Source organism: Euprymna scolopes, chromosome 28 (genome assembly GCF_053919585.1).
Source record: "Euprymna scolopes isolate OS-2025 chromosome 28, ASM5391958v1, whole genome shotgun sequence".
Classification (NCBI taxonomy): Eukaryota; Metazoa; Mollusca; class Cephalopoda; order Sepiida; family Sepiolidae; genus Euprymna; species Euprymna scolopes.
In genome coordinates this window covers 72352653-72378356 of record NC_136509.1, presented here as the reverse complement: position 1 = coordinate 72378356, position 25704 = coordinate 72352653, and the positions used below count along the sequence as shown (strand labels likewise).

The 25704-nt window shown below is 35.2% G+C and overlaps 1 protein-coding gene and 1 pseudogene across 2 annotated transcripts in view; one reads left to right on the top strand and one right to left on the bottom strand.

Annotated features, from left to right (window-relative positions):
- LOC145249691 (centlein-like) overlaps nucleotides 1-25704 on the bottom strand; it is a 1118615-nt gene that overhangs the window by 281552 nt on the left and 811359 nt on the right. For both annotated transcript variants that reach the window (XM_080111490.1, XM_080111491.1), the window contains exon 15: nucleotides 4481-4567. In XM_080111490.1, coding sequence (XP_079967616.1) covers nucleotides 4481-4567 — 87 coding nt within the window. The remainder of the gene's footprint in view (nucleotides 1-4480; nucleotides 4568-25704) is intronic.
- LOC145249837 (5S ribosomal RNA) lies at nucleotides 1310-1426 on the top strand (annotated as a pseudogene).

The window sequence follows — 25704 nt, the reverse complement described above, 5'->3', positions numbered from 1 at the left end:
TCCTTCTTCACGCAATTTTTTTTTCTAGAAAAAAAAATTAAAACGTAAAAAATAAGTTTCCTCCAGCAACTCCCCCACCCCCCCAAAAACAACCTTTGATTTAATTGTTGGATTCCATCAAAATCAATCAGACATGAAAATATTTTCTCAGAAAAGCGAATTAAAAGACCCCAAATATTGAAAGGAGATTTTTTATGTCAGATTCTCAGTGGGATCCTTAGTAATATATATATATATATATATATATATATATATATATATATATGTGTGTGTGTGTGTGTGTGTGTGTGTGTGCGTATATATATATATGTGTGTGTGTGTATATATATGTATATATACATGCATACATACATACACGTATGTATGCGTGTGTAGATATTTGTTTATTTCATTTCACTTCAATCAAGTTCTTAGAAATGAAAGGGGTCACCTAATACTTGCTCTCTATATGAGATACAAAGATATTCGACTATTTCATTAAAGTTCACCTGAGTAAGTAAAGTGGTTTAGACCATTAATTTTCCTCCCCTTAATTGAATAGTCAACTATGTTATAGTATATCTCTTACCAAATTATTGCCCCCCCCCCACCCGGAAGCAAATACAGTAAAGTTATAAACAAGAATACAGAAAAAATTATCATTTTCTATAGCAAATAAATTAACTAAACCAATAATAAGCTCCAACAATGCAAAATTAAATAAAATCGGTGACAGCAGAGAATAATGAGATACAGGAATCTAATAAAAGAAAAAATGTAACTGTAAAAATCCTGATGAATGCCCACTTAAGGAAAACTGTTTGACCTCTGATATTGTATATAATGAAGAAAGCATTACTAATAATGGTATAAATAGGAATGATAATAAGAAAAACTCAACTGATCTAGGTGATTGGGTAAGAGAACTTCGAAAAAATAAAACTGAATATAAATTAAAATGGTCTATAGTTGTGAGGGTAGGTAAATATAAACCGTGTAAAAAAAAAAGATTTAACCTTTGTATTCTTGAAACTTACCATATATTAACATCCTACTATAAGTAGAATAAAAAAAAAAGATAAACTTTGTCTCTTTCGATTATTTATTTATGTAGAAAATTATAATGTCTTGCAGCTCGGATAGAAAATCAAGAGTAAAGTTATACGAAATATATAACCTATTGTTATTTGGTTTTCTTTGGTGGGAGATGAACTTGAATAATGAAAAGAAGTGAAGTTAAGCCTTTTTTTTTATCCTACCTATTGTATATGTATGGCATAATATATATGTATATATATATATATATATATATATATATATATATGTGCGTACGTACAGCATAATCGCATTGACACACCGGTTCTCGTAAGATCACCGAAGTTAAGCAATGTTGAGCCTAGCTAGTACTAGATGGGTGACCATTTGGGAATTCTAGGTGCTGTATGTGCTTTCCGCTTATCTCAGCATTGTTTTCAGTCGTCTTGAACCTTCACTTACCACTAGTATTCAACAATATCGACTCAGGAGAGGTGTGGTTCGCGATTGCGCAATTCTTGCCTCAAAACATTTCATGTGCAGGCACCCTCACAGTGGGTATCTATAGTATGTCAAGACGGAAGGAAGCCACACTATAGTATTTATCAATTGATGGAGTCATCTGTCATTGGTAAATAATAGTTATCAGGATCTTATGTGTTCATGATACTTATTAATGTTATTAATTCTATTATGTTTCTTGAATATTATATCTTCGGTCTATATATGATATTTACTATCTTATATCTTTAGATTACTTCGTACTTAACATAATGCATCTACATTAAGAATTTAAATACTTGGTTGACATAATTTGCTAATATTTTATTTATGTTGTTATGAATTGTATTTATGTTACCAGATCCTGACTAACCTCTCCACTATCAGCGGGAACAACAAGTATCTATCCTTATGCAAGCATTTTTGAATTATGTCCTGGCGCTTATTTAGTAAATCAACCTTCGATATTAATATGTGGTAAGTTTCATGAATACAAAGGTTAAATCTTTTTGTTTTACACAGTTTATATTTACCTGCCCTCTCAACTATAGACCATTATAATTTATATTCAGTTTTATTTGAGAGGAGTATGTGATATGTTCTTTGCCTGTGCGCTACACAGATTGTTTTATTATATACTAGCGGGGGGTACCCAACGTTGCCCGGGTGTTTTTCGGTGTGTGTGCTCGGGCGGGGGTGGGTGGTGTTAATCAAAACATAAGAATAAGCGAAGAAAAAAAACTAACGAAAGGCAAACGAATGATGTTAAATGTAAAAATGGGGAAAACAAAAAAAGAAAAAAGAAAAACGAACGTTAAAACTTCTTTAAAAAATCTGAAAAATAAAAACAAAAAAAAAAAACACAGGCTTAAATAACCAGCGAGAGGTACTCGGCGTTGCCCGGGTGTTTTTGGGTGTGTGTGGTCGGAGGGGTGTTAATGAAAACCTAAGAATAAGCGAAGTAAAAAAAAACAGAAAAACAAAAGTTAAAAAATCTGAAAAACGCGTGAAAGATGGCTTAAATAACCCTGCTTTAATATTAAAATTTAAAAAATCGAAAAAAAAAAAGACATCTCACACCAGGATTCGAACCCAAAACGTTTAGATAACGAGGCCGCGCTCTAAGCAACTGAGCTAAGACGACGTCCACGAAATTCTGTCGCTTTTTCAAATATTTAAAGTAAATCAGGTTACGACATCGTATGATGCATGCGTAGAAGCGAACTCGTCATGAAAGGACGATTTTTGCTGACTCCCCCCCCCCCTGTAGAAAACTACTGATTTCAGGATGAAAAAATTAACATTCTTGGCCAATTTTTCGATATTTGTCGGGCGAAGGTTGGAAGTTTAAAATGATACCGATCTGGCGAAAATCCGTGACCTGTGTGGAAAGTTTTTGCGAGACATACAAACAAACATACATACATACAAACAAACAAACACACATACATACAAACACATTTTCGCTTTTATATACAGAGATGAAACACCCACACGTACATACAACACTAGAACATTTTAACCACTAGACGTCACACTGTTTATATACTCACTCCAGCTATATATAGACGTCACACTGTTTATATACTCACTCCAACTATATATAGACGTCACACTGTTTATATACTCACTCCAGTTATATATAGACGTCACACTGTTTATATACTCACTCCAGCTATATATAGACGTCACACTGTTTATATACTCACTCCAGCTATATATAGACGTCACACTGTTTATATACTCACTCCAGCTATATATAGACGTTACACACTATATATATCACAATGTTAACGAGACATATAGACGTTGTTTATATACCGCCTGACAATACAACAAAATTTAGGTTTTAAGTAAAAGAATTAAAAAAAAAAAAGGAAACGGAGGAGAAGGTAGGTAGGGAGATGACGATGTATATAAGTGCTTCTTAGCTTGTGGCAATGTAAAAAGATGAAATGAAAATGATCAATTTCATTTACGTTAATTCAACAAGAAGAAAGAAATTACTTTAGGTTGACAGTAACCAGTGTGATTTTTTTGGTTTTTCGTTTTTTGTTTTGTATTTTGAAGGGTAGGAACAAGGGAGGGGGATTTAAAGGCCACTATGGGTTCTTTTGGTAGTCAGGCTAAAAGAAAAGTATAATCATGATGTGTAAGTTCCGTCTTTGAAGCAGAAATGGCATCAACAAAACAAGAAATCAACAAACTTTGTAGGAAAGAAATCAAGGATTAAAGTTGCTAGGAAACTAAATTACCCAGAGAAATATATATATATATATATATATATATATATATATATATATATATGTGTGTGTGTGTGTGTGTGAGAGAGAGAGAGAGAGAGAGAGAGAGAGAGAGAGTATTTTGCAGTTAAGCCAACAAAACGAAAAAGGGGTTAGAAAACAAATATGCAACAAATAAATGTTACCAAAGACAAGTTACTCTTCTACCTAAGTGAAAAAAGTTTTTTTTCCTTTGAATTTTTTTAAAAGCGTTTCTAATAGAATTAGAAATGATTTGGTCCAAGATACCACGTTAGAATACAAAAAAGAAAAACATAAAGATGGTCATTGGTGACCAGTGTAAGGCTTCAAAAATCGAAAATTAAACAAAAATACATCTCGGTTAACATAAATGACCCCGGTTGGTGACAATTATTTGCTGTAATTTTGTTTAATTTTCAATTTCAAATGTATTTTATAATTGCGTTGCATTAGTCAACGAGTTGAAATAATTGGACTTTGGAACAATTCATTTTAAAATGGGTTGTTTACCATAGTAACAGCAGATTAATCACCAACCATCAGGATGATCTCATTTTTTTTTTAAATATGTGTGAAAGGTGATACCGTATGTATGAACATGAACTACTTTAGTGCAATCCACGAACCAACATGTTAAAAACAAAAACAAAAAACTAGTAAAATAAAGAAGAAACATAATAAAGCAAAGAACTGTACAAAACCTGTTGATTTGATGTTTGAAATTTGTCGCGTCAAATCTGTACTGTGCAATGGTTTCTTTGAGACGAGCAACTTCTGCTTTGAGGCAACTGGAAGTAGAAAAGAAATCCCCTTTTAATGTTATTGAAATGATTATACCAGTGGTTCCCAGCCAGTGTGCCGCGAAGAAATTATAGGCGGAAGTTACACGTTGTTATTCCTATATATATAAAATGATCTCATTTTCCCCCTATGATTTTGACCTTAATAGGATTAAAAATCAAGACATGTTATGTGAATGTAATATGCACAAACTGCTGCATAATATCTGAGGTGTGTTATAGGCATATTATCTCCCCCACTTCCTCGATAATCGTAGATTCCTATATTTTTTCTGCTGAGAGTTAACTGCCACAATCGGTTAAAATCAATGGAAGTAATAAAATCTTTTCTCTCTAATTAATTCCTCCTTCTCCGCCACCACTTACACCGTTTTCAGGATCGTTCACAAGGGGCAGTTACGAAGGAACATCGGTTTGGGTTTTCTTTACTTCGTAGTTGCTTAAAAAATCTGGAATGGAATTTTACCGAGCGTTTCCGTTCTATGCTTTCTACTGGGTGAAACGCATCATGGACTTAACCGAATCGAAGGGTTATTTGTGCCATTTTTTTTCGCTTTATTTCGTTTTGTAGTTGCTTAAAAAAAACTGGAATGGAATTTTTACGTTCCTTTTCGTTCTATGCTTTCTACTGGGTGAAACACGCCATGGACTTAACCGAATTGAAGGGTTATTAATGCCACTTTTTTTGTCTCTCTTCGCGGTGTTTTTTTGTTTTTGTTTTTCCAAACACGTTCATCATTTTTTCTCCTTATTTTTGCTTTTTGTTTTTCTGATTTCTTTTTTAAAGAAATGTTGCGTTTGTTCGCTGTTTTTTTTTGGAGGGGGGTCCGATTTTTTTAAGAAGTTTAACACCTTTTTTTTACGTTCCTTTTCGTTCTATGCTTTCTACTGGGTGAAACACACCATGGACTTACCCGAATCAAAGGGTTATTTATGCCATATTTTTCGCTTTATTTCGTTTTATATTTGCTTAAAAAACTGGAATGGAATTTTTACGTTCCTTTTCGTTCTATGCTTTCTACTGGGCGAAACACACCATGGACTTACCCGAATCAAAGGGTTATTTATGCCATATTTTTCGCTTTATTTCGTTTTATATTTGCTTAAAAAACTGGAATGGAATTTTTACGTTCCTTTTCGTTCTATGCTTTCTACTGGGTGAAACACACCATGGACTTAACTTTATTGAAGGGTTATTCATGCCACTTTTTTTTGGCTCTGTTTTTTGTTTTTGTTTTTCCGAACACGTTCATCATTTTTTTCCCCTTATTTTTGCTTTTTTCCCCGATTTCTTTTTTAAAGAAATTTTGTGTTTGTTCGCTGTTTTTTTTGGGGGGGGGGATTCCGATTTTTTAAAGAAGTTTAACACCTTTTTTTTTAATATTTAAACAGGGTTATTAGTCTTTACTATACCACTCCCCCTTACACACACACCTCCAAACACCTGGGCAACGCCGGGTACCCCGCTAGTTAGAAAATAAAATTGAAGACGATTTTTCACTCAATGAAATTTAAGAAAGATTTCTTCAATGTTATCAATTAGAAATCTCTACAATTTTTAATTATGTGAAGCGGAATAATTAGCCATATTTTTTTCCAGTGATCGTGGACTCCGACTGAAGTATGTTCAACTGTCATTAGAATGTGGCTACCAAATCTCGATTTGGATTCCTGTTATGCAAGAGTATCTAATAATAATAAAAAAGAAGTCATCAAAGTTTCACTGTAATTCTCAACTTTGTAAGTGAGGTTGTCTTACTTAAACAACATAAAAATTAAAAAACAAAATATGCGAAAGACTTAAAAACACTACAGAAGAGTTAAGAGTATGTATATGCGATATTAGCCTACATATGGCAGCAGTAGTAAGGAGACACTAAACACAACTGTCTCACTGACATTCACCATTATTGTTTCATACTAGTTACTGAATAGTCGATATGGCTTATATGAATAAAAAAAAAATCCTTAACTGATTTTTATTTTTTATTACTTTATTGCTAAAAGGCTTCTGAATATATTCATTGTTTTATGGTAGATGTGCTGTAAAAGTTTAAAGACCTCAATTATGTGCCATAAAATTTTAAGAGTTCAAAAGTATGTCATCATATAAAAAAGATTGTGAACCCCTGGATTAGACAAAAGAAAAAAAAATAGCAAACAACAGAAAATGTATTTGTGTACAATGTACGATAACTTTTCTCCTCCTTTCCACCTCTTTCTCACAGAAGAGTTTTTCTCTCATCTTTCGCTATTTCAATCATGGCAGATGGTCAACTGAGCTTCAAGCTATGGTTTGCCAACCCCCATAAAACATTTGCAACAAAAGCTATAATCACAGGATTGCTGGAAAATTGGTTGGATCATCCTATTGCTCCAGAAGGTATCTCACTCCCGACGCTATCTATATAAGAGCCAAATGTATCCCAAGATGGAGTATTACTCCATCTGAAGAGGAGCTTCTCAGGACAGCGTTTCCTGCCTTGACAGGGTTCAAAACCGGCTTCAAAATCTCGTAGATGATCTCATTTTCTCCTTCTTTCTCGTAGAAAGTATGTTGTGAATCTATCTCTGCTCTATCATTATTTTCATGGCAAGTGAAAGCTTTAATTCACACCTCCTCCCCTAAAACATTCACAACAAGTACTCGTTTAGTGACAACTACTGTTAACAATTTTTCTTACTTTCTATTTGTGCCTAAAACTAAACGCAAATTCCATCAACAAAGTGTTTTTCCTGTGGAACACAAGACATGTCCTCCCCCAACCTTGATATCAACATTAACAAGGGTTTTATCACTCAATAAGGAACCTCTCCCTGGACTTTAGCCATCTAACTCTGTACCGAGCTATTCGCTGCCATGTGGAACCCATGTGCTGTATCAGGTTGTCCCTTCATCTCATTCTTGATCTTTCCTTTGGCCTTTTATGTTTACGAGGTGTCAATTCTATTGTCCTGATAGACCATCTGTTGTCATGTTATTTGGCTACATGCCTTGCTCATCTGTGCTTGGATGTTTTGATGGCAGTATTGATGGCAATAACTCTTGGTTGTTGGCGGATCCAGATGTTTGTAGAGTGATACCTAACATTATCCTCTTCATCTTCGTTTGTGCTACTGCCAAGATTTCACTTTGCCGAGTTGTCAGGTTCACTACCGTAGATCATCACAGGTAGTACATATTCATTGAAGATCTTCCGTTTGATGGACATATTTGCTTTTCAGCTTCTTATGATATTCTCTACTTTCCCAAAAGCTGCCCATCGCAATGCTGCCCTTCTCTTTATCTCAGGGAAAAGTGCTCCAACTTTCGTAATTTTCTTTCCCAAGTGGATATAGCTTTTAACTTCTTCAATGTTGATCAACATTTCGATCAACAATTATTAGCGACTTGGCAGTACTATATATGGGTATGTGTACGTGTGTGTGTGTGTGTGTATATATATATATATATATATATATATATATATATATATATATATATATATATATATATATAAGTAAATTCTTGGTACATCAAAATGGAAGGAGAAATTTCAGAGAGAACATAATTTAATTTAAATAAAAAGATCAAAGAAAAAAAAACGGGCAGGTGGAATTGTTAAAATTTCCTTAAGGCCTTATCGTCTGACCCTCTAAGAGGAAACGTCAGAATGATAAATTAAAAGCTAAGAATCGAATGAGGAAAGAGGGAAATTGGTTTCAGTTGGAAAACCAGTGAGAAAAAAAATATATAATTCTCACTGTTCAGGTGGTTATATATATATATATATATATATATATATATATATATATATATATATATATATATATATATATATATATATAACACGGAATAAAGAACCCTGCATCCTTAAACGCTTAACCCATAACACCATATTATATTGTTCAGTCCTATTTTTACATTTTCTAATATCCAATTTTTGCAGGTAGGGCTGAAGGTGGTACTAAGGGCGGAAGGAAGTATAAATAAAGTAAAATTGAAAAAAGTTTTTGTAGTCTTTAACCCCCTTAAAACAAACCCGGCAGAATAAATGAAGACTTTTGTTTACTCCAAATTTTGAACCCCAAATTACAATTTCTATTCTAATTTTTTAAATTTCTATAATTATCATATTATAAATAAACTTATATTATGTAAAAAGGAGATGTTTTGTTTTTTTTAGGAAGAACTGTGCAAACGCAGACAGTGGATGTAATTGTTGGAACGTTTTAATCAAAATGATATATATATATACATTGGGTAATGTAATGTTATATAATTTATATGGTTTAATATGGTTAAAATGGTCTGAACAATAAGCAAACCTTATGTAATATTTGAATTGTTCTGACTACTATCCTAACCCGGAGAGGTTGTATCAAAAATAAGGGGGAGAAAATGAAGAACGTCGCTGGGAAAACAAAAACAAAAAAAAACACTGCGAAAAGCGAAAAAAAAGAAAAATGGCATAAATAACTCTTCCGCAGTGCATTTCATCCAGTAGAAAGTTTAGAACGAAAAGGAATATTAAAATTCCACTCCAGTTTTTTTTAAGTAACTACAAACGAAATAAAACGGAAATAATGTATTATATGTTTATTATATATAAAAAAAAATGGAAAGAATCCTTTTTTTTAGTGTATAAATGTTGGGGAAAAAATGGTAATCAAGCAACGTAAAAGTAAGCATGGGATAAGAATTAACGTTTGTGGGAATGTCGCTATCGGCTAATTCCATGGTGCGTTTCACCCAATAGGAAGCATAGAATGGAAAGGTACGGTGAAATTCCATTCCAGTTTATTTAAGCAACTACGAATACAGAAAACCCAAACCAGCGTTCGTTCGTAACTGTCCCTTGTGAACGATCACACAATGGTATAAATGGGTGGTGGGGGAAGGAGGAATTAATTGGAGAGAAAAGATTTTACTACTTCCAGTGATTTTAACCGATTTTGGCAGAGAACTCTCACCAGGTAAAATATAGGAATCTATGATTATCGAGGAAGTGGAGAGGTAATATAACACACCTCAGATACTGTGCTGCAGTTTGTGCATATTACATTTGCATGAAATGTACTGATTTTTAATCCTATTATGGTAAAAATCAGAGGGGAAAAATGAGTTCACTTTATATATATAGGGATATGTACATGTATATGTAAAATATATGTAGATGGCTATATAAAATATACGTAGATGGTTATATAAAATATATGTAGATGGCTATAAAAATATATGTGGATAGTTATAAAATATGTGTGGATGGCTATATAAAATATAAATGGATGGCTATATAAAATATCCTGGATAAATATATAAAACATATGTTGATGGCTATATAAAATGTATGGATAAATATATAAAATATATGTGGGTGGCTATATAAACTTTATGTGGATAACTATATAAAATATATGTGGATGACTGTACAATATATGTGGATGGCTATATAAAATATATGTGGATAAATATATAAAATATATGTGGGTGGCTATATAAACTTTATGTGGGTAACTATATAAAATATATGTGGATGATTGTACAATATATGTGGATGGCTATATAAAATATATATGTGTGTGTGAGGGGGATGACTGTATAAAATATATGTGGATGACGATATGATATATATATGACAACTAGCCTGGGTGCCCGGCGTTGCCCAGGTGTTAGTAGGCGTGTTTTGAACAAGAAAAAAGTTGTAGTAGCTAGGCAGGTGCAAAAGAAAGTGAAAAAAAAAGTGAAGTGTTAGCTGTTGCGCCCATCGCCAAACCGGAATTGACGTAGGTTTAAATTAAAGCTAGACAAAAAGAGGCGATGATTTTCGAAAATATCGGCGAAAAAAGCGACCCTTCCCTGTAGAAAAGTGCTCGGTTGAGGGTGAAAGAATTAATGTTCTCAGCCAATGTTTTGATATTTGTCATTTGAAAGGTCGAGATTCAAAATGATACAAATCTTGTGAAAATCCATCGCCTCTGTCGAAAGTTTTTGCGAGACATACATACATACATGATGATGATGATTGCAACGTCTTGCCAGACGATTGCCACTCCCTCGGACACTTAAAGTCCATGAGCCCAAATACATGAGGGAGTATCTATACAAAGATGATGTTACAGAGTCTTAGCTTTGTACGACACCTAAATCTCTCTCTCGGTTCAAAACGTTGAGATCCAGCAACAAGCAAGAGCAAGATAGCCAGCAACAAATTAAACTGCAGACCAGCTTAATGCGGGTACTGGTTTCCCGCTTTATGGTTTTTTAAATCAGAGATTTGCTTCTCCGAGAAACGTTGCCTTCACCACGGCTTATGGGAGCCCTCTCCACTCCAACACATATATACATAAATATACACAGTGCTAGTTAGCCGTTGACCCTGTAAAAGGGTTTATTTGCGCTTTGAAAGGTCTTGTTTTTAATCCTTCAGGGAGACTAGCCGCTCTCCTCACTAAACAAGTCTGATGGGGGAACCAGTTTAGTCGCCGGTGATCCGACCATGAAGCAGGTAGTACTGGGTTACATGGTACCAGTAGCATATGACATGACCTGACACAAACATACATACATACATACATTTAAACAGACAAGTGATATTTATATTATAGAAGATGGCTATATAATATATATATATATGGATGACTATGTAAAATATAGTCATCTACAGAATGCTGTTTTGTCGTGTACATCTCATTAGTGTTGCTGAAGCAGCAAGTGTATCTACGCCAAGATTCAAACCCAAACGTCTGTCTACGTCCTAATGAAGCTATCTTTATTAAAATTATAACGATAATATTTTTTATAATAAATACTAATAATTATTTTTAAGCTTACAGATGCGTTTACGCATATTTCAAACTTACATTCTCATCAGTCTAGGAAATGGTAATTGTTACCAGTCGGGGGATTCGAACCCAGTCACAAAGTCACCTTCGAATCGTAGGCTGGTATTAAACTTCCAGGATATCAGGAATTAGCACGTGAAGTAAGTGAATTAGGTTCTGATAGGCGGGCATTAGTAGTAAACAGTCAGATAGTATTCAACAAAGTTGGAATATTGCATTGTGCTAAGATTGACCAGCTACGTATGTGTGTGTGTGTGTGCGCGTTATTTCATGTATCCACATAAATAAGGTAATATAATATTTTATGTATCGATTTTCAGATTTTATTTCATTTTATTTCGGCCCTCAATCCGTGAGAAGAGCTGAATAGTAAGCTATGAAAAAATAACAGAGGGGCTTTTCAGACTAAAAGTGACGATTCTATACAAGGATGAAACGAGGAAGCTGCTATGAAGTTTTATTGACAAAAATATATTTTCATATTTCTTTCTCTCTCTCTCTCTCTCTCTTTCATACATATATATATTTGGTTCTTATGCATAAAGTAAATTTCACAATGTATAAGGCTCGTATGATACTGAGGATATTCATAATCGTACCCTATTTGCAAAAGAAGGGAGGTATAACATACGAGAAATATTTGGAATCAAGTCTCTCCTTGCTGTTATTTCAGATCATTTGAAACCATAGCAGTAAGTTTTAGTGCCCCCCCCCTATCGAGGTCAGAGGTTTTGGGGAAATACATATATATATATATATATATATATATATATATATATATATATATAGAGAGAGAGAGAGAGAGAGAGAGAGAGAGCGAAAGAGTGAAAATATAGTTATGTGCACGCAGGTATACAAATGTCGTTTATATTTGTTTGTATACCTATATTTGTGCACACGCATTTATAGGCTGAACAGCACATACACATATCCATAAACTCAAATCCAAGCCGCATCTTCAGTGAAGCGTCCCTATTTGAAATTCTTTACTCAAACACTCAAGAAATACATATTCCGCTTCTCTCATAGAAAGACTTGCACCCAACCCACCCATCTTGCACCGGTTTTCCTTCCCCATGTTTGACCACAGGGACATTCCACTGTATCCAATAAAAACATCTACACTTGACCAGAGTCGGCCGAAACCGCCGAAAGAGGACACTGATGCGATAAAGAAGAGAAAAGGATCTGGCTTTTTCTGGGAGACTGACCAGATGTCCAGTGATTCACATCGATGGAATGTTCAGCATATTTGCGGTGACAGGACCTTGGTCGAACGGTGGCTTGTGCGAGGGGAGGTTCACGAGGGGCAGAGCGTACACTTTTTGCACGCATGCGTCAAAGACTTGCTATTGATTTAGACAAATATGCAAACAAAACTGTGAAGTCGTAAACATCCTTACAAGTAAATATCCAATAATTAGGGTTGATTTGTGGGAAACGGTATAAAGTGTGGCGATGAGTTCAAGACATCTCTGTGTATTTCGCAGAAAAATGAAACAGACACATGTGTTCATCCTAAGTAGAAACTGAACCAATAACATTTTCTGAGAAGCAGGCGTCGTATCTCTATAACGAGTAACGTGCTTTCGTAGATTGGCCAATCTTAACTAGTATTATATGGCATGGTTCAAGGCATCGCTGATTATCATAATAAAAACTACCATATTAGTTTTATATATATATATATATATATATATATATATATATATATATATATATATATATATATATATAGCAATTTTAAAATGTATCGCGATTATCATAATGATACAATAATACTTAGTACAGTATAATCCCGGGGTACGGTATTAATCCGGTCCAGGTTTGAGATCGTAAAGTGTAATTGCGTATGGCGGGGGCCTACGCAAAAATTATTACAGTACATATTAAAAATTAGAAAATCAAAATACGGTACAGTATATAACACACATTTATATAATCAAATAACATCATTAATAACACCGTAAGCCGGGGCAAATACCGTAATCAGGGTCCGGAAAACATCGTATTCCACATCGTAACCTGAAAATACCGTATCCTACGGTCACCGTATCCAGGGGTTCTACTGTAAGGATGGTAAAGAGAAAAGAGAGGGGGTAATGAGAGGAGGGGGAAATAGGAGTTTCAATTTTTGGGTTTTAAATTTTGACTACCTTTTTTCCCCTTGTTCGATAAGGTATATCAATTAGATGAGAGGGAGATTAATACCTTATCGAACAAGGGGGAAAAAAGTAGTCAAAATTTAAAAACCCAAAAATTGAAACTCCTATTTCCACCTCCTCTCATTACCCCCTCTCCTTTCTCTTTACCATCCTCTCTCCATCTCCCCCTCCCTATATCCACATATCTCCACCCAAGCCTACCTGAATCTGTTACCCCCCCCACACACAATACAAACTAATATATTTTAACCTTCAAAACTGAAATATTGTCATTACCCGCCTTCCCCCCTTATTATCTCCTACCCCAAAACCCCTTCATCTTCTCCCCCACCTTTTTTTTCTCGTATTCCTTCTAAAAACAATTCTTCCTAATACTAACTAACCATTTCTGTAAGGTCTGACGAGGCTGTTAGATCGTAAACACGGTCCAATATCCGAAACTTATATAACCAAACAGATAAAACGGTAATAAAAAATAAAACATTATATATATATATATATATATATATATATATATATATATATATATATATATATATATATATATATATATATATATATAATGGAGTCAGAGATGGCTTTGTGCCAGGTTCGAATCTTCCAACTGGCAGTAATCGTGACAGTCTGCACTAGTGATTCCCAAAAGGATGAAACACTCATGTTTGTAAGTATTTAATAATTATTATAGTAAATAATTATGTCAACCCCTTTAAGAAACTCGTTTCTTATTGTTGCGCACTTTTCAGTTTAAATAAAATCGGCCACTTTAGCTCGCATGCGCAGATCATCATATATAATGATTAGATCTCTCTCCCAGAGACGTTAAAAATAATAAATGTTTAAATTTAAACAATATTTCTCGCGGTTGGCGGTGACCGTCTGGATTTGTTACTTGCTAATGGAGTCAGAGATGGCTTCGTTGCCGAGTTCAAATCGTGACACCCTATATTGATGATTCTCGAAAGGATGAAACACTAGTGTCTGTAGGTATTTAATTATTATAATAGTATATATATATATATATATATATATATATATATATATATATATATATAAGACAAGGTCACTTTATATAGAGAGGCAACTACCTAAAGCCAGGATCAAAACCCAACCGCCTGTACGACAGTCAAGGCTTCGAACCATTACGCTAAACGGCAGCTGCTGTGCGGGTAGTGAATTAACGATATTTTGACATTGTCCGAATACCTAAGCTCGATTGGTTTACACAAAGAGCATCGCTTAATATGCTAATGGTAATCAGTGTATCACTTCCCAATATGCTCAACTCAAGATAAGGAGCATTATAGTCATCCACATACAGTACTGTTTCGCTGCATCACAGCTCATCAGTGCGGCTACCCAGATAACTACATCAAGCCAGGATCGAAATATATATAGGTGTGTGTGTTTGTGTGTGTGTGATCTTGTCTGTCTCTGTCTTTGTGAGAAAAAGTCTCTACCAAATTACTCTGTCAATGTCATAGACTTGCTTTATAGGGGATTTGGACCTGTGGATCAAATTCGATTTGGTTTTGAACAGGTAAAAATAGCTGCTAAGGGGCCAAAATTGAAAAAAAAATAGAACTTAGCAGGCATAGGTCACTAAATATGTTATTACTACGCATGCGCAAATATACATTTATATCTTTAACACTGGTATTTTTTAAAGTTTTTATATGTGTATGGACTTAGATCAAACAGTAAGAAATGAGACTGGAGAGTTACATGTTTTAGTTTTGACTCTGGCTGATGGCACCCAAGTCATATTTTCCTTTTGACATCACTACTATATATTGGGTAAAATATGATAATTAATAGAGTACTGGCTCTATAAAAATAAATATGAAATCTACATAAAATATCATATTTAAGGGTATCTGAACATTCAAAATGGTGTAATAAAAGGAAAAATAAATGGCAATTGCAAATTCTCTCCCAATTTCCAGATTTTGTAATCATGGCCATGTGTATTTTATTTTAGTGAATGTATAGGTGTTATTTCTTCAGAGGAGTTAAGGGCAGAATCGATTCATTAATTGGTATAATAATTAAATGAATGATTTTGTGATACGAAACAGGTGCTGTCAAGAATTGTGAATGCCAACGTACTTAAAGGAATACATCGTAAGATGGTCAACATCATGAAATTTGGAATATAGACTTTTGTTATATATTTGTTATATGCTCTGGAATTATACTGATCTTCATGAATTAAGGATTGGTATAAATAAAAGGTGAAAAAATATCATAATTCCACGGTTATATATATATATATATATATATATATTTAGTGGAGATGGTAATTAATAAAAACTAAAGAAAGTGCTCAATACTGTTGTAGAGCAAATATGCGTTTTATTTTTTATTACCGTATCTTTCTGTTAAGTTACATTATTGTTTCGGCTATACGGCTGTTTTTTTGGCCTCAGACTTTTACAGAAATGTTCGCTATTTCATCCCAAAATAGCGAACATTTCTGTAAAAGTCTGAGGACGCTACAGACGGCCCCCCCCCAAAAAAACGGCCGTGTAGCCGAAACAATAATGTAACTTAAAAGAAAAATACGGTAATAAAAAATAAAACGGGTATATATATATATATATATATATATATATATATATATATATATATATATATATATATATATATATATATATTGGTATAAATAAAGTATAGATTAGTATGAATAAAAATAATACATAAAATATAGATTGGTATAAATAAAAGGTGAAATATATATATATATATATATATATATATATATATATATATATATACGAGAGAAAGAAAGAGAAAGAGAGAAAATGCATATAGTTTTATTAACATAGTGATATCTTCTTTATGAATGTTTTGAAGATAATTTATCGGTGCATAAAACACATTCAACTCCTAACTCCAGCCTTTTAAAGTAATTGTCTACATAAATACATTAATTTATGTTATTACTGAAATAAAACAAACAAAACCAATAATACCTTTTAATATCCATAAATATTGCTGACATTAAATGTCATTTATGCACATCGGTTTCAAATCGGAAACAAAGATAAAAGGAATAATAATTTGTACATTGATTTCAAATGCGAATAACTTTGAAGCCTTTCTTCCCATTACAAAATATTTGCTTTTGATTCCCACGAGACCATATTAAAGGGAGGTAATTCTTTTCTTTTATTTTTGGTTCAATTTTCTTATTTTGTTTTTGCTGGGGATGGAGCAAACCTACCGGATGGCAGACATTCACCTGTTTATCTCACATATAACTGAGAGATCTCGAAACAAACGGTATGTCAACACTATTCCAGACCTAAGACGATTTTATACGATTTCTCTCACTCTCAATCTGTGCCTAAATCTAAACGCAGATTCCATGAACAAAGCTTCTTTCCCAGAACTGCCCACCTGTAGAACACTGTTCCGCTGGCGTGCTTCCAGGTTGAATACAACATGGTAGGCTTCAAATTCAATGTAAACAAGTTCTTGTTGGGCTGTCCCCAGGAGCAACCAAATTCTACGCAATTTGCACCATTAACGATTACTACACTATCACCTTACATTTATTAACTCTTATCCTCGAGTGGCCTTCGGGCTTTGATAAGTGGTGACTCCCAAATTAAAAAAAAAAAAGCTAGACAATAAAACAAAAGCCAGGCGCCCAAGGAAAACCTGCCTACCAACACGTTTTTTTTCTTTTTGCTCAACATACACCTCCAAACACCCGGGCAATGCCGGGCATCCAGGCTAGTATAATAATAAAGACGAAATCTGCATTAATCAAAATATCATATTTAAGCGCATCTTATGACTGGGCAATGCCGGGTGGCCTGCTAGTAGACAATAAATGTACCGAAGCTTTTATTAGAGCTTTCCCATCCCAAATCCTAAAAATCCAACCAAATTAATGAGAAAAATGCCACTTGAACTTTGGGTAAGCAAAATCATCAGAAATGCAGTAAAATATGATTTGAAGTTCAAAATCTTACACAATAACACCAGAACACTTGTTGACATCAGCTATGAAGGAAATAAGATTGGAAAGGTGTAATACAATCATTACATGGTTCAAAAAAATAAATGTCCTCCATTTTAACGATCTTTTCAGACGAAAAGATTTTCACTATCGATGTTGTTCTGAACAGTTGAGGTGACAAATTTATCACAAAAGCGACAGCTGAGGCTAAGCTTACCTTCAAAACAAAACATTCGGCTTTTGATGGTGTAGCATCCGATAAAAAGAAAATGTCTACAAAATAATGTTGGGACGATTAATCGGCATCGGGAATCGGTGAAATTGGAACTTTTGGGGGTATTTGTATCAGAATCATAACAATTTGTGTCTATTTTTTTTTTATGCCAAAAAGCGACTTTTTAAATTGCCTTTTTTATTTGCTTCTGTTTAAAGCAAAATCTTCCCCTGTTGGTAGCAATGATAAAATAACAAATATTTATTCATTTTAATAAACTACCAGTAAAACAAAAATCTATTGATCACCTCCTACAAGTGTAATTTTACATTTGAAAAAATACCTTTAACATATTTAACATATTAAATGTATGTTTTTAAAAATATGTTGGAAAAATAACAACTCTACAGTTAAATATTTAGAGATTTATAAATAATTGGAATCGGGAATTTAGTACGGAATTAGTAATTGTCCGAATTTAACTTACTAACAGCCAAATTAGACGTATTTTTATTTTTATTTTTTTACATGGGGGTCATCAGTTATCAACGCCCAAAGGCCACTCATGGATAGGGGTTATTGCATGTACAGTAATCAATGAGATAGTATTGTAGTAATCATTAGTATTTTTGATAGAGTGTCTTACTTAAGGGGGCGGTTTGTCAGGAGTTTGTTTATGTTGGACTTGAAGATGTCCAAGTTGTAGTCAGGTGGGAAACAGGCAAGCGGCAGAGAGTTCCACTGGCGTGCAGTTCTAAGAAAGAAGCTTTGCTCATGGAATCTACGTTTGGATTTAGGCACAGATAAAGAGTGGGGAAAATTAGATACAGTAGTTTCAGCCAGACGGGTGTTTCTCGTGAAAGATTGGTGAGGGGGGACATGGGATTGGAGCTCAGACTAGCACCTGCCATGGAAATAACGATAAAACAAAGACAGGCTCGCAATGTCTCTTCTGAGGGAGAGAGGTTGCAGGGAAGATAAAAGGGCATCCCCCACTAAACCACAAAGTCTATTTTGTACTCTGTCAATGCAGAATAGGCTGTTTTTAGCAGCTCCTGGCCAGATGTGGCAGCAGTACTCCATCCTTGGCCGTACTTGGCTTTTATACAGAGAGAGAATTGCATTAGTAGTGAGATATCTTCTGGAGCGGTAGAAGGATCCCACCATTTTCCCAGTGTCCCAGGCAACAGATTTGATGTACGTGTTCTATTTCAGATCAGGAGTAAAGGTCAAACCCAGAAGCTTGTCAAAACATGGAGCCTCCCCAAGACGAGAGCCATCCATCACAATTGATGCCAGATGGGGATCAGAGCATTGATGATGTAAAGATAGAAGCTTGGTTTTGGATGCATTAAAAGTGACCAGACACCTCTTCCCCCATTGTACCATGCGCTTAAGACTAGAGGAGAGAGAATTAGAGAGAACTTTGTCATTTACAGCCTTTGATGTGTTGCCATAGATGGTCGTGTCATCAACATAGATGTCAACGAATGATTTAAGTATGTGTTTTGGGAGATCATTGATGTAGATCAGGAAGACAGTTGGGCCCAGGATGGACCCCTGGGGGACTCCAGCATTAATACTGTGGGCATCTGATTTCTGCCCATCAACCACTACTCTTATGGACCTATCAGAGAGAAATGATTTAATGATTGAGAAAACATTTCTAGTAATACCATAGCTGTAAATCTTGTGAAGTAGGCCCTTATGCCACACCTTATCGAAGGCCTTCGATATGTCAAGAGCAATTGCCCTGGAAAGGAAACCTTTGTCAAGAGATTCACTGATCCTATGTGATATAACCGTTAGCACAACTGTTGTAGATCTTGCAGAGCGGAAACCTTATTGCATGTCACTAAGGAGGTTGTTTCTGTTGAGGTGGTTGACTACTTCTTTATTTAATATGGATTCCAGCAACTTACTCATGACACACAGGAGACTTATTGGTCTGTACTGAGAGGGAGATGACTTATCACCTGAATTCTTAAATACAGGGCATACTGATGAGATTTTCCAGGGGGTTGGAAAGCACTTCTTCTTAAGGCAATGCTTAAACAGTTTTGTAAATATGGGGGCAAGTCCTGGTTGGAGCTTTTTCAGCACTATAACTGGAATGCCATCAGGGCCAGTTGCTTTACTGAATCAAGGTTCTTGATTAGCTTGGCGACCTCACACACAGATATTTGTATGTTGCATAGCGTGTTGTCTGTTATAGGAGGAAATACAGGGAGTTGATGGTCATTGTCGCATAGGGTAGAATTAGCTGCAAAGTTCTTAGCAAATAGTCTGGCCTTGTCTGATGCTGACGAGATGACTTCAGGTCCATTGATGATAGTTGTGATAGAACGCACGCTTCTGTTCAAGATCCTGTTTGCTATTGCCCAGAACTGGTGGGAACCAAGCCGCGGCGCAGCTACTTTGGATTTAAGAGACTGAGCATATAGCTCTCTTGCATGTTTTATGATTCTTTTACAGTGGTTGCTGACAGTCCTGAAAGCAGTTTTAGTCTCAGTACATCTATTACGTTGGTAGCTATGGAAAAAGTGATTTCTGTGCGCGATGGCAGCAGCACATTCAGGGGAGAACCATGGCTGGCTATTAGGTTTTTGTTGGAATTTTTTTGATGATATGAATCGGTCTATGCCTACAATTAACCATTCGGTTGGGTCTGATACTATAGAGGACACATCCTTTTTAAACATGGAATGCAGAGGTAGGTCAGATATGAATGTATGGAAGCTATCCCAGTCAGCCATAGTATCAATATACAGTACGGTAGAGAGGTACGTTTGAAGACTTATTACATTTCATTTTTATCTTAACTGCTACAACAGAGTTGTCAGAGGATCCCAGAGGAGATAGAATGGAACATGAACACAGCTCAGGGGAAGTTGAGAGGAAAAGGTCTAGAAGGCTTGCATATTGACCGGGTGTATCAGGCACACGGGTGGGTTTGTGAACAATCTGAGTGAGGTCATAGGCAATGGCAAAATCATGAAAAAACCTCCCGTCGTCATCGGTTTTATTTGAGTGGGTCAGCCATTCCACATTATGGACACTGAAGTCACCGCAAATGTGAATGTTAGCCGAAGGATGAGCAGACAGGATGTAGTCAATTTTCTCAGATATGCTCTTAAAGATAGTAACCCCACTGTTGTGGGGGCGATAGAGGGCAAATATAAATGCAGTGGTGTAAGCTAGTGCAACCCGGAAGCACATATAAGGTAAATTAGGGGCTTCTCTGGAGATATCCCTACCACATGGAAAGCCATCTTTGATGTAGGCACATATTCCATGCACATGGCGATCTTGGGGGTCAGATTTAGATGTTAAGTTGGAGTATCCTTTAATTATGAATTCGTCTAGAGAAGTGGTTAGTCCTATGCCAGTTTCACTTAGAAAGAATATGTCCGGTTTCGTCTCCTGTAATTGTGTTTAAACCTCTGGAAGGTTGGAACGTAGACCCCTGATGTTGGAGAAGGAGACCTGGTAGTAGGGGTCTACGTTGGTGGATGGGGTTCTAGGTGTATTCATGTTTCTTTTTTGGAGATTTGTCATGATTGAGGTTTTGGGGTTTGTGGAGCAGGTCGGTAGACTTGGTTGGAGCAGGACAGAGAGGGAAAATAAGAGAGAAAAAGACAATAATTTTTTTTTTTTTTGTGGTACAGGATAAGGTAAAGCCGTAACAATTACCCACTAGTATGACATCAAGAGGCCCTACCAGAAACTAATGTATGGTCCAGAATCCATTCACCAAATGGCAATACAGCAGCCCCGGTACTTTGCACCTGCTGATAGGACAGCCTCCTTAGTGGTTAATCCAAGTTTCGGGTCCCTGACTATCAGGCGGGTAACGTCAGCCCAGATGAAACGTTTACCTCCAGCACCCTTACTAGTGACATGACCACAAGGATAGACATAGAAACAGAAAATTTCCGACATCTCAGACTACTGTTCACAAAGTACTACCGACCTAGAAAGCAGCTTTTTCTTCACCCTTTGTCAGAAAAATCACTCATTGGAAATGAGGACTGAAGGACAAAAACGGAGAAGCGAGAGTTACTAGAGCTGCCGATAACACATCCACATGCATTATCTACTCTCCATTTCAATACTAGAACCAGTAAAAGCCAATTACATATAACCATTTACAAGACAAGGAGAAAGAAGAGGAAATAAAAACCACTTGAAATAATTATAAACTTTTATTTAAAGAGGGAAAAATAAATTGAACGGGGAGGGAGAAAAAATAATAATAAAGGCTGAAGTTCACCTTTTAACCGTATAAAAGACTGTATTTTGACTGCCAAAAAATGTCCCCTTTTGGCGAACCTTAAAGGTTCTAGTAACAGTTCAGGAGAGAGAAAGAATAGATAAAAGATAAGAAAAGATTAAGAAAAAGCCAAAACTTACTTTGAGGTAAGAATAGTTTTTTTCTTTTAGAAGCAAGGATAATTTATACAGAATTTTTTTTTTAGAGAGAAGAATTGTCATTCCGGCTTGAGAAACCATAAAAAAAAAAAAAAATGTCTCGTTGGATTTTCTTCTTTTTTATCAAATAAATTTGCATCTTCTTCAACTTTCTTTTACTCGTATTTGTCAGCTTTTACTTGGGGGGAAAAATTACTTGGCCTGATGTAGCTTCGACAGCTTAGTCGAACAAAAACTTTATTCTTATTAGAGAAGGCTCTTTCTCCTTGCTGCACCATGAAAGATTATACACTTTCCTTTTCACTTCGAATATTTCCTGAGGACCAAGCAAATTATTGTTGTTTGCAACGTCACGTTTTTCACTTGTCTGAGTTTTATTAATATTTGCACTTATTTCTTTTCCACTAGACAAGACTTTTGACTTGATTTTTTAAGACTTTTCTGTCTGAACTCAGCCCGCATTTTTCTCTTCATTTTCGTCACCTAGACGAAAATTTAACTGACGAAATAGGACCTTCATCTAGAGCCTCCTGATGTCTCGCCATCATGGATATTACATCCAGGTCCGACATTTTCAAATAACGACCTTTCACTCACAAAGGCCAAGGCAGCAACTGCCTTTTTTCACTTCCACTTCCGCTTAAATTGGCAAGAAAAAAATCACTCGACCAATCGTCAACAAAGAAACAGTCACGTGCTATCAGTAGCAGACTACAACTATTTGCATAGGGAGATGGGTTAAAAAAAGAAGAAAAGAAAGCGAGAAAGGAAGGTAGATGGAAGAATTAAATTCTGACATTTTATCAGAATCGGGAATTTACTACGGAATCAGTAATTGTATTAGAATTGGGAATTTAGTATGGAATCAATAATTATATTGAAATTGGGAATTTAGTTCAGAATCAGTAATTATATCAGAATTGAGAAAAATATTGGAATCGTCTCATCACTAGTATAAAATTCTCTAAAGCTGATGAAAAGATGAATGGTAATACTTACTACAAGACTTTGAGATAACCGGTATCGCAAACTACCTTGGTGGTAATTATGTATAGTCAAAGAATGATGCTTCAGCCGACACAACTAGAAAAATACAAGATTTTTGCAAATCCAACTTGAGCAATTTTTGGATATCATGTTTATGGTTGCTAATTTTAGCCCTCAATCTGATCCCACTGAAATATATGGTTTGGGAACATGCTACCAATTAAACATTAAACGGCAATGTCGACTCTCTTAAGGATAGTATTAAATCAGAATGGGAGAAGTTGTTGCCTAAACATCTGAAGAACACTTGTGCAAGTTTCAGGAAGCGCGAGGAGACAGTTATTGAGCAAGAAGAAAATTTATCTCCACGACGCATTCTTTTTTACTCCAAGACATATTACCGCCGAAACATAAGAGGTTACTGTGATTGGGGGACAAATTTATGGGGGGGGGGCAGTCTTTTTTTTTTTTTTTTTTTTTTTTACATAGGAGTTACCACTAATAATGGCCTGGAGGCCACTCGATTATAAGGATTATAGAGTGTACAGTAGTCAATGGGATAATATTGTAGTAATCGTTAGTAATGGAAATTTGGTAAATTGGATTACTTAAGGGAGCGGTTCATCAAGAATTTGTTTATGTTGGACTTGAAGACAACAAAGTTGTAGTCAGCTGGGAAGCAGACAAATGGAAAAGAGTTCCACAGGCGTGCAGTTCTAAGAAAGGAGCTTTGTTCATGGAATCTACGTTTAGGTTTAGGCACTGAATTTGAACGTAAGAAAAACAACATTATTTTTGCATCAACCTAATAGATTTTTTTTTTCGTTTTTCGTGCAGTTCTAAGAAAGAAGCTTTGTTTATGGAATCTATGATTATTATGAACAGCAAGATGTCTGTTCACATTACATCTAAAATTTTGTATGATGGTACAGTCGGAGAAACAGGAAGCAGGGAAGGAATTCCAAAGGCAAGGGTGTGCTGAGAAAAAAAGCTATTTGATTAGAAAGCTCCTTCGCATCTTGAGACCTTTACAATGAAGGAGTAAGATTTTTCTGCTTGTTGGCGAAAGCGTAATAAATGCAGTATGTTCGTTGGAACACATTCCGTGGAAGGAAAACAAGTACAAGCATACAACAACGCCACGATGGGATATGGGTTTGAGCTTGTTAGCTTGATTTTATATTTTGTCGTTTTATTTTATGGCATATCAAACCTTTTCAGGTTATTTAATGCCGAATTAAGTAATTTTAGAAAAAGTCCTTATGCTTCAAGTTCTTTATATCTTCAAATATTTATTCATGGTGTTTGGTTTGGTTGTTTTGTGGAGGAAAATTGTCACAGTGCTGAACTTTTGACATAAAAAATGATTGTTGAAATTATTTTAATTAATCGGACTCTGGTTCTCATCTTCTTCAGGTGTATAAGTCGCCATGTTTGATATTGGGAAATTATTAACTCCATACTTCTGAGGTTTCGTACTTACGTTCTGGTAAAAAGATCGGCGGTTACATCGACTGAAACGTTGTACAAATAACATTGAAGATGAAACCAATAGTCTGATTAATCTAAATAATACAAGAAAAATTGGTTTTATTTTTAACTTTGCAGAACATGATTGAGTTTTGCAAAGGGAAAAGAAAAAATGAACAATAACATTGCATCAATGTTTGGTGCATTTTAGGTCAGAAAACCAGTACCTATTTACAATGTCTCCCCACGTGGAGTAAAGGAACAAAACGTGGAGAAAAGGAACAAAAATAAAAATTGTTTCAGTCGTGAAGGATTTCTTTTCCACTGAAAGAAAACAAGAAATTAAAGTGCAGCATCTGAAGAACAGATACTACACTTTGAGATATTAAATCTTTTATTCAGGCAAAAATTAACATGAACAAAAAACTTAGGTACAAGGCCAACTTAAAAAGGGGGAGGGGGTCGTTGGTCATTCTTGTCACTCTAGAACTAAACAAAAGTTTCTCTTAGTTAGGATCTTCTTTCACCATAATACCACATTCGCCCTTTCATGCTTGGAGACGTCCTACTTTGATCTTGGCCGGAGAGCCAAGAACGTCTGGTCAGAAAGCCAGGAGCACAAGATTTACGTATTTCCTGAAAATTTTCCGGCTTTTGTAAATCAAGATATTATTAAAAGACTGCCAGATAAACATAAAACCCACTCCCTCACAGGGTATTTATAGTATCTGTTTTGTTGTCATGAAACTATCTCTCCAGACATTATCTCCTTCTTTTGGGGGAATAATGTTGTATATGTTTGTTTGTTTTTTGTCATACATATATGCGATCAGAGGGAGAAGGTGATTTTTTTCTTCCCTAAAACGGTTTCCTCATAGAAAAGACATTGCCAGTCTCTCTCTACTCTATCATTAGTTCTATGTAAAGTGCTCGACTGAGCTCTGGCTTTTTTTATCCTCCTTGTAAGACATTCAAAGCAAGAACACATCTTTCTATCATAACAAAAAAAGATTTTCCTTGCTCCTTTCACTGTAAGGGTAACTATGCATGTGATTGTGAATAC